The sequence below is a fragment of the Anopheles cruzii genome, chromosome 3 (assembly GCF_943734635.1).
Source record: "Anopheles cruzii chromosome 3, idAnoCruzAS_RS32_06, whole genome shotgun sequence".
Lineage (NCBI taxonomy): Eukaryota > Metazoa > Arthropoda > Insecta > Diptera > Culicidae > Anopheles > Anopheles cruzii.
In genome coordinates, this window is record NC_069145.1 from 10,027,044 (window position 1) to 10,040,736 (window position 13,693).

General features: G+C 50.0%; 1 protein-coding gene across 1 annotated transcript in view; it reads right to left on the reverse strand.

Moving 5' to 3' along the window:
• The window catches only part of LOC128269801 (nephrin-like), a 52,792-nt gene that overhangs the window by 17,367 nt on the left and 21,732 nt on the right, over positions 1-13,693 (reverse strand). The window contains exons 7-9 of the mRNA XM_053007205.1: positions 11,943-12,087; positions 7,156-7,289; positions 5,547-5,706 (exon numbers count right to left, since the gene is read on the reverse strand). Of these exons, the coding sequence (XP_052863165.1) occupies positions 5,547-5,706; positions 7,156-7,289; positions 11,943-12,087 (439 nt within the window). The remainder of the gene's footprint in view (positions 1-5,546; positions 5,707-7,155; positions 7,290-11,942; positions 12,088-13,693) is intronic.

Here is a 13,693-nt window from a genome sequence, read left to right on the forward strand (position 1 = left end):
AACATTCAATACTAGACTGCCCTGCTGTGTGCAATTTGCCATTCTATAAAATGGCAAAACTCAACAAATGAGTTGCGAGCTCACTTGAAATTGAGGCATCAAATATGAAAGCATTGCGGACAGAAATAGGAACCTAGGAACGAAACTACTGGTGCTTGAGATTTCATAAATTGTCATGGTAAAGCCCCGGAGAGCCGTTAACGTATTTTTAGAACTCAGCCATCAAACATTGAAAACGATCATTAAATGAATTCGGCGGAATTGCTTCGTTGAATTTTTTGTTTGCAGTAGAAGACGCTACGAAGAATCGTTAGATCATCATAATTGGCATGGGCGATGTTGCTGAATTTAGACCCCGATCAGTGCAGTTCTGCTGAAACAATCTTAAGCCATTCGACATTTGATACATTTGCTAACGTGTTCTCTAACAAGACTTCGCTCATTCCAAGAAAGCTAGATTCTTTCCAAAGTAGAGCTGAAGCAATACGAAGAACTCCGAATAAAAGCCGGAGGGCATTGTGTGGCACAAGAGGTTCCAATTCCATTTCACCTTCCAAATATGTGGCCACATCCCCGATCACTGCTGATATGCATGAGAAACGGGCGCAGATGTTACGAATTCAACACTCTCTCTCTCTCTAGCTCGCCTGGGTTCGCTAGATCCTCTCTCACGCGGCCACCATCCGGATAGGGACACGCGCATCGAAATATCACGCATCATCACCGCCGCGTGGAAATCGCCTTCTACGGCCCCTTTTTTCCAAACTCCAAAGACGACGTCTGGCGCTATCCCAGATATCTTCTCTGTAGGCCCCTAGCGGCACCCAATTCATATTTGTTTCTGCGTAATGTATCGATCCGTTCTCCCGGACGACGTCATAAAATCGGAATCTTGAAATCGGCTGCGGACCGGCGAACCCGAGGTTGCGTTGCGTTAATTCAATCAAACGCCGGAAGCCGGAAAGAAGGTGCGAGAGCGCACGGGACGGTGGCTCCTGCACGCGCAAGTACGCGTGGCCAGCCCGCAGCGGCCCGTAGACGATCCTAGCCAAGGATATTGCTTCCACTTCCGTTACTGCTGCTGCCGCCTGGCGTTTGTTGTGGGTGTGATAAAATTGATTGTTTTCCTTCTATCCTCGGTAATCATTATTTTCATTGTGCCATGAACCAAAGCGCCTTGGCGCTTTCCACAGTTTCCTGCCCCCGAAGGGTGTGTTCTCTCGTTCGCCCTTCCGTCGGCGCTATCGCAACGAGCGCAAGAGCGAGACGCGAGCTACATTTTTCATTTACTCGTAAGGGTGTGTGCCACACACAGACACACGGGCGAGCGTTGTGAAAACTTCTTTTGCTGGCGACAGATAAGCAACTTCCATGGCTGATGTCCCCCCGTGGCAGTCAGTGGCGTCAGTCAATAGTTGCGGTTTGGTCGGGAGTCTCGGGAGTCTTTGAAAAATGAGACAAACTCGGGGGTTCGTTGCCAGAACGTAACATATGCCGGAAAGGATACAAGGGGAGCCACGCCAAGCGCTCCCGGGGTGGTTGTTGTTCCGTTGGCCACGTTGGCTTGGAGATAATTATTTGGGAAGGGAGAATGGATGGATCGGAAAAACAATTTCCCGACATGAATGGATGAAAACCGTGCGGAAGTGATACTAAGCACGCGCACACAGAGGGTGAGCAGAGGGTGTCCCATCGACAGGCGTGATTGAGGATGGCGAACGCACCCCTAACTTGCCACTTGCCACTCGTTGGCTGCGACCAATTTATGCGCCGCGATGAGTGGCACAAAACCACACCCGGAAAGCCGGAAGCTGCTTGTCTGGGCCAATAAACTAACCGACTTTAGTGGGCCTCGCCGGGGCCGAGCCCTAAGGCGAGAGCTAAGCGCGGGAAATGGGGTGACAAAAGTCGCGGCGTCGCACAGGGTAGAAGGGCCCCCCATTTCGATTCCTGTCAAGGCACCGTTATGAAGGAAATGAAATCCTGATTTTTATTCCCCAATTTTCGAAATCCTCACTCGCAATGGCGTTGTGTTTGGAGCGAAAATTGTAATCTTTTCTAAATGCCATGGCACCGGCGGGGACGGACGGCGGGAAATGCGAGGTTGCTGTCCGTTGTGGTTAATGGGGAAGCCGTGTTCCGTGCGGTTTGGTAATCGGTACCAAAGTGGGGCTTTAATGATGCTGATTCTGAGCTACGCCCGGCGTTGGTGCATGCTTTAAGGGTCCTGCCAAAAAGTTGACGAAACATTAAGGTACTTAGCTAGATCTGTGTGCTTTAATTAAACACACTTCGAAAGAATCTGACTCAGCTGAAAGCGAACAGCTTAGAAAGTAAATTACAGACACTAGGAGTATAGAGTTGGTTGATCCGTTTGGACTGTCCAAAGTTGATTAAGATTGTGCTTTTAAACATAAAAGTTTGTAAAACACATATCGTATGGCAACATTTCTTTAAAAAAAAATATTTTTAAATCAGGTTTGTAAACAGTTAACATTGTACAACAATTTGTGTTTCATCTGTCAAAGCTTGCAGCTTTATTAGTGACGGTTGTTTGGGAGTGTTTTTGGCACTATGCCAACAGAAAGGAATGTCACGTGGAGAAACTTCGAATAACCGAAAAGACCGCACGAAACTTGACAGAATTAGTATCTGCTTTTATGAAGGAGTCTGGTCACCAGTAATACCTGGGCCAGGATCCGGACAGCGACAGCCAGCCATTTTATTTTGTATTGATGCAGCAACAGCCTTTTCGTTTGAGCAATTCTCCGAATGGTTTGAACTATTTTTCGAATAATAAAAAGTATTTTTTCTTCTGCGTACTTAAGTATTTTTTCTGTTGAATTAGACTTCTCTTTGCGACCTGTATCTGTATCTCTTTTGAGCCAGAAATAGACCAAAATGGAACTTGGATTGGCATAACATTAGCATTGGCAAATTGTTATGGAAAGCCCCAAAAAAGGTAGAAAATGAAAAGAGCTCCTCATCATCGTTTTAAACGTCTTACTGCCAGACGCATTAAAGTCTCCAACATCGATTACCGACTGTGAGCCTACAAAAAGCCTATTTAACGGCACAAATGAATAATCAAGAAGAGGGTCCTCAAAAAATGGCGTTTTCCATACACCGGCTGATCATTGTCTTAATGCGCTACGAATTTATCGCCAGTTCCGTTTCACGAAGTGTCTGCCGCTTCGCGCGTAAATTCGGACGTAAACACTAAACATCACTAATAAATCCCTCTCTCTCTCTGGCAAAAACGCTCCCAGACGGTGCTCAGAAAGGTGTGAATGAATTGTTAATCCATCTACAGATGTCTTCATTTCTTGTGTGGCCGAGTTGAGTGTTTTTCACTCTCTTTACGTCCACGTAACGCGTATCTTTCCCCCGGTGGGGGCGCATCGAAAAAAGCCCAACAAACTCGCGAACAACACGCCTCAACTGGCCCGAGACGTTTAAACACTCCAAACCGGCCACAGTCGGAGGCGGATCGGAACGGCTCAAGATCAGCCGGCATCAGTCGGGCGAGCTTTGCGGCTTTGTTTCACAGGAAATAGCTTTTTCATCCACGCACGCACCGGGAGGGCAGACGAAGGGTCCGCGGCCCGGGCCGCCGGTCCGGAAGCTGATGCCATCAAAATTAAAATTCCACCAGAGCCCCAGGCCGGGCCCTCGGGCCGGAAGACCGGATCCCTGCGCATCGTCAGCCGAGGGTGGTTGGGTTTGATGTCGCGGTTCTCCGGATCCGGTTACCGGCGGCGGGCGGGTGGTGATGGCGACGGCGGCGGAGGCGACGTGGTTGACAGTAAGAGCGGCAACAAATAGACGATCCTTTTTAACACCACAAATCTAATTAAGAAACTCACTGAAGCTTTCAGCGTTTCGAGCGGAGCGGTTTCTTTTTGCGCTTCCTTCGCCGCCACTCGCCGCCGCCGCCGCTGGGACCGAAGTGGCCGAAGGGCGCTCCGATGCGGAACTAAAGGTATCAGCGAGGCCGAAGAAGTAATATTTCTTAGCCAAACCGACCGACCGAGCGCGGGCCCGCGAAGAAGCGTGGCGCAGTGAGATGGAAAATCGTGAAATGTAATAAACAACGGAGAGCACTCCGGTCCGGTGCGGGTCCGCGTCGAGACGGGTCGAGAGTGGACGACGAGAGGACGACGACGGGCGTAATGTCGGCCGGCGGCCCAAAGGCGGCTTCGTCGGAACCGTGCGGCACCACCGCAAGGAGCACACTCGAACGCGTGATAAGATGCTTCCGAGAGGTCGCCAGCATAAATCAAAGGACATTATGAGCAGCGAGCCATTTATAATGCGACTGGCCGAGTGTTTGAAGGCGCCCAGCGCCAAAAACCACCAAGTGCCAAATGCACCGAAGCTTGTCGATGCTTGAGTGAGGAGTGTTCGGACCGTTAATCGGCCGATTTTATTGCTGCACTCCGACCACCCGAACCGGAAACATGAACGCCACAGGACGTAATCGGGAGTGGCCAAGGTGTTAGGTGAATTTTTGAGATGTGGCCAAAAATCGACATCGAAATGCTGCCATGACCATGTAGTGTTTCCGGCGGTTAGTCACTAGACGGCGTTGATAGATACATCTACTAATTGGGATTCGATTTCGATTGAAGCTTATCTAAAAGTTCTTAGATATAGACGAGAACAATAGAATCAAATACATCATTTATTAATCAGACTTATGGCAGTTCGAACCTATTTAGCATGATTACAAAAGAACTTGATATTTAAGAAAAATTAAGCAAAAATTGCCAAAATCCGGACTATACAAGTATATGGTGATGTGCCAATATTAAATCGAACTTTTGGAGAACCTTTCTTTGTCTTGGACTTTCGTCATGGCCAACGCTGAACAACGTGATGCCAAGCGGGCAAAGCAAAGCAAAAGTTTAGTGAGAAACTGTGAAAAGATTGACAAAGAAACTCTGGGCCTTATTAATGTCTTCATGTTGAGGTCGGAAACTTTTCACACGTAATTAAAATGATTAGAATGATAATATGAATTACAGAAAAGGGATTGAGCACAAAAAGAGTAGAACGCTGGCTGGATGGATTGGCCAGGATTAATGTAAATAAGTCGAGCGCAAGATAAAAAGCCAAAAATATCACAATTCAAAGAGTAACATAAAATTTCAAGTTACAAATTTGTTGTTTCTTGGCTAAGAAATTGCTTAACGAAAGTAAACGAAATCGGTCGGGAAACACGAACACCCAACAAGAGGAAGCGGAAGAAACCATGTCTCACTGGGGTCGCTGCAGATGTTGTTCTGGGAAAATGTGCTGGTGCTGATTTGAGAAAGATGTAATATTATGCTGATTTCAGTGTGTCAGGAAATTCATATTCTTTCATTTCAGCATCAGGCTCGAACGCATTAAGGCAAACATCAAACATAACCAAACCGAAAGTAGCCGGCACGGAAATCAACGGGAAGTATGTTGGAAGCATCAGTATCTGCAGTGTTGGGCCGAAAAAACCGACGCATAGGACGCGCGCATAATCAGCACAATCACATCAGCATCATACTTACACTTTATGTCGAGATGGACCGGGTTGCTCTCGCCGTCGCCCTCCCGGTTGCTGCCGACGCACGTGTACAGGCCCGCCCGGCTGCGGCTCACGTTCTGCAGCACCAGGCTCTGGTTCGACACGGTGACCCCTTCGGATGGGCTGTTGACCAGCTCCTTGCCCTGTGCACGAAGAAACCAGCGAAGAAGCGAAACATGAACGGAAGGACATTCGAAGCCCGAAGCGGACCGAAGTGGGTGGTCATTTGCCCGGCTCGGTTTTTTTTCTCTCGCCCCAACATCCGGGGGTGCGCAGTAATATCCGGAGGATTCCCTGGCCAAAGAAAGAAATCAACCGCCGCGACGCGGTGCCTAATGGTGGGTGGCCTCCGGTGGCACCCGTCGAAGGGATTATTGCTGGAGCAGATCTATCATCTCCCCGGCCGCGGCCCGGTAAGCTGGTAGCGGCCACCGAGCATAATTATGACGACCTTTCTAGCCGCCCCGAAACGTTTAATTTGGTACACACTTAATCTACATCTTCGGGGCTTTATGGCGTTCCTCGGCCACGGCTCGGAGCGAGAAAAAGGGACATCCCCGTCGTCCGATCCTTGCCGGGGGTTTGTCGCATTTGTTCGTGTTTTTTTTCGGCCACCACCCCGCTCGATCCCGAACCACCGAAATACTCCGTTTACTGCGGTTTTATCTGGGACGCGCTCCGGTGCGAGGCTAAATTAAGCCGCCCCCCCCCCCCCCCCCCCGCCTAGCGTCCCGATTGTCCCCTAGTTCTAACACTTGTGTTCTAATTTCCCTGACTGGAGCGGGGATGGGATGGGGAGGGCTTGGAGGGCTGCTAAACCCACGCGCCTCGGCGGCCGAAAGATAGTCTTCTAAATTAATAACATCCAGCGTGGCAATAAAAGAAGATAATTAGTGTTACGCATCACTTTCGGGTCGCTTCCTGTCGCTCGTCCTTTTTCGGGCTGCCTGTGACTGTGTGGCGGTGTGTGTGTGCCCTAATGTCCGCTTTTTGTGATCCGCTTTGTCTCCGCCGGCTTTGCATGTCGTCCTTTTTCCTGAACAAATAGACTCTTGGGCCGGAAGCCGGTCCAACAACCGGTCTCCGGCCCGGGGCGCCGAGAACATCCTGGGAGCGGCGGTTGAGTCATTACCGGGAGGCATCCCGGTTTGACGGGACACACACACACACACACATTCTCGGGGGGTCCGAGCGATATGATTTGCGCCGGATCCGGAGACTGCAGTCACCGGACCGCTGTTGCGCCGGGATGTAAGGTAATAAAATAAACGACATCAGATAATGACCACCCAAGTGCGACCGTTGCCTTGGTACAAGAAGAAGGGGCCGACCACTGGGAGCAGCACCAAGAGGCGAATTGCGATTGCACCGGAGAGCCGCCGGGGCCGACGAATGCAAAGTGCCCGTTACTTTATCATAAAACATAAGGATTAATTCCGCCTCTATGTGTGTGTGTTCCTCAGTTTTTTTTTCAAACCCCCAGATCCTCGAAGCAAATTAGTCTCCGCCATTAGGGCGATAATCCCGGGCCGGAAGCGCTCCCCTTTTGTTCGTCCGTCCAGCGCGCACGGGCGGTCGGCCACAATACTCACGTAATGGCGCCAGATCACTTTGTAGACCCACGGGTTGGACTTGATGTTGCACTCGAAGTACACGTCGACTCCCTCCGGGATGGACGAGGTGTAGTTGTAGTTGGTGCCGTACTCCAGCGTGACCACGGGAACGTCTGTGGAAGATTGGGAACGATGGAAGCGTTAGGAAAAATCCGGGGACTAAACGAAACCAAAAAAAAAAAACAACGGAAACCGGAAGCAACAGTCCCGCCGGCCACGTGGGAGCCCTGCGGCAGCGATGGCGGTGATAGTTAAAAAATAATTAACAAACAAAGCTCGTAGAACACCAGGTTCGAGCCTGGGAGCCCGGGAGTTGCTGCCGCGGGACCCGTGTTCCGACAGCGGATTATGAGTTGTAAAAGACATTGCCCGGCTCGGCCCGGCCAGGCTTTATGGCTCTCTTTGGGAGCGCCATTTTAGTGGCTAAAGAGTGGCGCGCCCCCTTTCCTGTGTCTGTTCCTATGTCGAACCACAAGCGAAAAAAAGGAATAAACCCAATTAACTAGTGTTTCGTATGACGCTGACAACCTAATTTAGCATGTTTGATGTTAAAAAACGCATTTTTCTGGGCCGATTAACATGGAACCCTTTATAAACTTCTTTTCTTTGGGACCTCAATTAGGACATTGATGCTCCTTGCTCCTGCTCGTTTGAATCCACCCTGGCATACTTAATCATATGCTTCTAAACAGTAAGAGGTCACCTGTTTGCCTGTAAGCTTTCGGTTCAAGATGGACTTACGGTCCGTAACCTTCAAAATTATTATTTAAAACGAATTAAAATTAACCTATACAAGTTTTAACTGCACGTGGCCACGGGTGGTCACGTAGCGCACTGGGTTGAGCCAGCTCCCGGGCACAATGCACCAACGATCCCAAGAAAAACTTCAAAGCCACTGGAGTCTGGCGTACGGTGCATGCGTTACGGCTTTGATGGCATTACGGGAGCGCTGCCCCGCACAGTTCGGAACCGCTTCATCTGCGCCAGGGCCCGAAAGTTTCACAGAGTCCTGTCACACGTATGACGCCGTCGAAACCGGTCAGTCGATCGACGTCGTCATCGTCGTCGCAAGGTATGCCCAACCCATCGCACTCGCATGCCGCTTGCTGCTAATCGGCATCGTCCGCCGATCCCGACCACCGTTGGGGAGAACATCAAAAGAGAGACGGAGACGGTGGGAGGCCGCAGGGTAGCTAATAGGTTTTGCCAAATTCCCAGCCACCACCGGAGAAGCAATCTAGCACAGCGGTCAGAGGGCCGCAGCTGGTTCACCGATGGTTCATTTTCCGTTCCGGCGACGAAAAAGGACGACGCCTGAGTCCGGGAAACGCGGATCACCGCCCTGCCAAAGTCATCACGGTAACCTTCTGGTCGGGTTGCTCGGTGGCGCCAAAACCATCAAACTTCATCATTCACAGGCCACTCCATATCATCGCCCCCCGCACACACACACACACACGGATCATGGGAAAAAGTGTCCTTCGGAGGTGCCTATGAACGTAGGGGGCGACCGAAGAATGAACGAGTTTTAATTAATATAAACCCGAGGTCGATCCGGTTTTCGAGGCTTCGACCGGTGGGGTTCTCTAATGCTCCCTAACACGGTGAACGGCCATTGATCGGGTGCTCTGGTGTTTCTTGTTGTCCCGAGATGTCCCGAGCACCGCGGTAGGACACGGAAGACGTTCCGGACAATGAATAAATCATGAGATGGTGCCGCTAATGCGCTCGTCCCGGGGAGGCGGCGCATACGCCCCGGAAGGTTGCTACACTTCAGCGCTCCAGGATGTTTGATTCGCTTATAAAACCATAAACGTGAATAATAAGCTACCGGCGCCCGTTCTTCTTGAGCCGCGCGCCCGCTGGAAGCCGTCAAAGTTCGGGTCGCCGATCGGGACGACGATCGGGCGTGGTCTGTAATGAGCTCCAAACAGGGCAAAGATGTCTCGCTGCTGCCCTGCTCTCGATGCCTCGCCCGCATTCTAGGGGCGTCGGGCTGGGGATGGTCGGGTTCCCATGTGTCCTGTATGTAATTAGTGCCGAGGGCCACCGATGGGTCGTCGTCACGTTAAACATTCACAGTGTGCCAGGAAACGAAGTTGGCTATGTAAAGACAGCCGACACTGTCCAAGCTGAGAAGGATAATCCATGGACGGTTCGTGCTTTTCAACTCCGAGGCTTTTTATGTCTTCTCTCAGCTCTGGATCTGCTGAGGTCTTTTGTTATGGTGGTATTCATAAAATGTGTAACCTTTATGAATTTAAAATCAGCATTAGCTTTGAGGATATCCAAGCTGGAAAACTAGTTCGTTGCCTGGTGTATCTTTCACTGAGCCTGCAGTTGTACTGGACGACGATGAATGGAGAGCAAGACCCTGATTATTGTAATACAAAATTATATTACAGTCACTAGACAAGAAAACAACAAGTTTTATGAAATCTGAGGATGAAAAACTGATTCTAGTAATCATCCTTGACAGGAATTGTGTATTTCATTAATTTGAGTTTTCGAGTTCTCCTGGTCGGGTTAACTTACAGTCACTAACTTGTAAGTTTCTTGGAAACAACGTATAGTATTCATGCACCATAGTGGCTATGTATTTTGCTTCACAATGTTGATATAGACCCCATATAGGAGACAATTTTAAATCCTCATCGATTTTACTAACAGTTCAGCAGAGCTCCATTCGCCAGAATAAGGGAGGTTTCAAAGCATGCCGGTGGTAAAACACCATTCCCTTCTACAAATTGGCGTTAGTTAGGCACGGAATTGTTTTGAAAACAAAACCCGATTTGTCTGTATTCTATAGACTACGTCAAATGACATTCACAGAAAGGACTTGTATACCATCTGATTTTAGATGTTATTCAATATTATTGGAGTATTGAGATTGCCTATTATTTGGAGGAGAATCTCGTTTCGTCGTGCCATTGCTTGCACTTTCTGTAGGTATCTCAAGCACGTCACTTCCTGAGGCATTGAGAGGTTGTCCTTCTTGAGCATATCCCATTAGCGGTTGGTTTTACATAAAATAATCTACAAACACGTTTGAATAGGCCATCGCTGTTTATGCAAGTTGATGCAACACAATTTTAAACGGCATCACGCCTAATAATTAGGCAAATTAAACCTCAGCTTTCATTTTTAGCTCACCATTAGTGATGATGACGATGAGTTGAATTGAGTTGAATTACTTAGTCGAAGTACCTCAACCGCATTTCATTAAGTGAGGCACACGAAATAACGACACCTCTTTGACGTTGCAAAGTCGCACATTTTGCAGACTAAAACACAGACTAAAGTTTTAACTAATGACGATAAAATGTTATGTCTATGCTTAAGCAAAGTTTCTTTACGGTAGAAAATATGATGAATCCTACACAGCGTCTCGCGGTGGTTCGTACTTAACACTCTCTACGCCTTCGAATGGCGCAAAAGAAGCTCACTCGAAGAAGCAAAACAAAAAGTTGCTGGATGGTGTCACGAAAGTGTCGGAACCGAAGCGTCGAGGCCGACGGATTACGTCATGCGGGACCGGGCATTCATCGGATCGGAGCCCACTGGCTCCTTGCGGTGTCACCCACTCAGGCCAGCGGACCTGGACCGGGAGTGGGTGAGCTGGGACTGAATGCCTCCGAACAATCGCAGGTCGCAGCGCCACCTACATCACCCACATCTGCTGAGCGTCCTCCGGTGGGGTGGCGGGCGTGACGGGTGGGGCAAAGGGTTGATACAATTTTCTCCCCCTTTATCATGCTGTGCGCGGCCGACGAGCGAACGGACGAGAGACGTCAGCAGCACACGACTGGGAAACGAATTAGTGCAAACCATCAACAGCAGAGGATCAACCGGCGGGGCTCGCTCTGGGGCCGGCTGAGGATGGGTGTCCGCCGTCCTTTAATGACACCCGGGGAAACACTGCGATGACAGACATGACAGTTACAGCCCGCGGCATCCCCGACCCAAACCATCGTGCCTGCGGTCTGTTACTCTGGAAAAGTGTCCAATCTGTCCGTAGGACTCCGAGGACTGCGAGGACGAGCGGACGCGCGGACGGGTTCTTTCGGGCCACGCAGTTACTCACAGCGGGGATGGGGATGAGTTGGGTTTAAAAATGAAAACAATCGACCTATAAATGGCCGTAGATTTGATTAAGGTTCCACCGCCGGTTCCGAAGCGTTGGGTTGGACAGGAGAGTGGCGCAGCAACAAGAGAGTGGCAAAAAGCGAATTCCTTTGCTCCCGGCCCACCCCCTGGTGGGTGATGAGAACTCAAAGATCAACTTGGCAGAGGTCTTGCAAATGCGGGTTCGGCAACGAGGGGATCTCTCCCGTGGGGTCGCTATCCCCGTGTTGGGCCCGTGCTTTGAGAAATGAATAAATACAAGATGCCGACCGCCGGTGGCGACCCACGGGGTCCACGGTTCCGGGTGCGTGCGTGTGAGTGCGAGCTGGGTCGTTGATCCTTTGCCGGCGGGTGCGCTGGAGCGCGGTAATGAATTTTTAATTATCTTCATCTTTAGGTCGCCGAGGCCGAGGCGCAGGATTAACGTATCAAAGGTCGGTGGCGAGCGCCATGTTGGAGGATCGTCGCAGGACACGGTCATGTCAGCCGTTTTTTTTGTTTGGTTTTCCTATTCGAGAAATGTTTCGAATTTCAAATCGCATAATGGTGAGGCCACAAGTGACAGACAGGATGTCACGGATGCTGAGGCAGGCCTCCATTCGAAGGATCAAACGGAAGCCGCGGGGCCGCGGCGTACTTACGGTAGATGTCAAGCTTCCAGCCGTCCTCCTTGCCGGCGTCCGGGATGACGGCCATCTCCGCCCGGCAGGACAAATATTTGCCCTTATCGTCGATGGTGGGCCGGAAGCTCAGTATCGATACGGTGATGTTGCCCTCCGGGTCGGTCTGCGAGATGAAAGAGATGAGAGTGGACACACAAACACACGGTGGGATTAGAATTACATATGCACTTTGTAATTGGTGTGTCAAGCTGTCGGGTCAAGCTTCAGGTTGTGCGCTCTGACCCGCGCGCCCGCAATGACAATTAGAATATGCAAAAATCGTGACGTGCCGGGATATTCCCTTTTTTCCCGCTTGATAGTTCCGGCCCGCAAGGTTCTGGCGGGTGGGCCGATAACGTTCCCCGGAACGGAACGGATATTGGACTCTGCTGGTCGTAGCCTGCATTTGCATTTATGATTTAATCTTTTGCCGTGAGGTTATGATGTGGGTTTAACATAAAAAATGATTGAATTTAGCTCGAAACCGGCAAGACACAGGCGAACATTAACAACGGCGAGGTAAAGCCATGGCGTTGAATTCCAATTTCCCATACCGAGCGACCCTGGTTCCCTGGGTGTTCTCCGTGTAGAAGGGCACCGGGGCACCCAAACTGCCGACTACGATAAGACACGCTAACGACCCGTTCGTTAAGCACCCGAAAACCCTGTTTGTCCCCCCTCGCATCGTAAATATGCTCGGTGGCAAAACTAATCACGCGAACGGACCTCCGGTAACGAGATGTCATACGGTCGGGGACCCTTTGGCGGAAATGGACCACCCGGCCCACCCGGCCCACGGGTTCCCGGTTTATTTGGCACGACCCTCCACAGCTGCCAGCTGCAGGTGAGAGTGTTTGCTTTGCCGCTGCCGCCGCCTGCACGGGAACCTGGGTCGTGCCACGTGGCATCCGGGGTCAAGTGATGACACGTCTCCCTGCGGGGACCGCCATTGCCGCGTTGGGTGCCATTACTTAGGGGCACAGGACGGGCACCGTTGCAGAAGAAGCAAACGGCGGCGACAGCAAACTCTTGGCTATCTTGGGTTACTATCACCTCGAGCGCGCCAGGAGGAGTCAATTTTTCATTTCGTAAGGGGCTATCGTTGCATCGACCGCTTGTTCTAACCCACTTCGCCGCTTAGGGGCGCAACGGGAACTAGCGTAATTTGAATTTCTTGTTCTGATTTTTTCGCCCAGTAGAAAAGGGGTTCGGAAAGACGAGAAAACCAACGATCGCATTTGATGCCGACGGCGATAAGGCATGTTTAGGTCCACGGAGGAGTCCCTCCAGGAAGTCCTTCGGAAGGGATGGATTTGCCATTTTTTAATTTGTCATTTGTGTATTTAGAACGAACAAACGTTAGCCAGTTATAAATGATCTCGATCTAACATTGTAACACAACAAAGAATCGAGGTTCAGTAAGGAATACCCACGGAATACACCGGTGAGTGTTAACAATTCTCATCCGACGTTTTTGAAACAGGTTTCGACCGGTTTTGCGATGTGTCGTCGAGGGTTGTCATGTTAAAAAATCCGTTTATTATGTGTTTCCAATTTCAATTTCCAACCAATTCTGGTCGTTGTAAGGCCAAAGCTTGCTTCAAACGCATTGTCTGGATTGTTGAATCTCATTAGGTTTTAAAAGCTCATAATACACCACACCTTTCATATCCCACCAAATGCACAGCATAAAATTTGCGCAATGAATATTTCGCTTTGATTTAATTCAT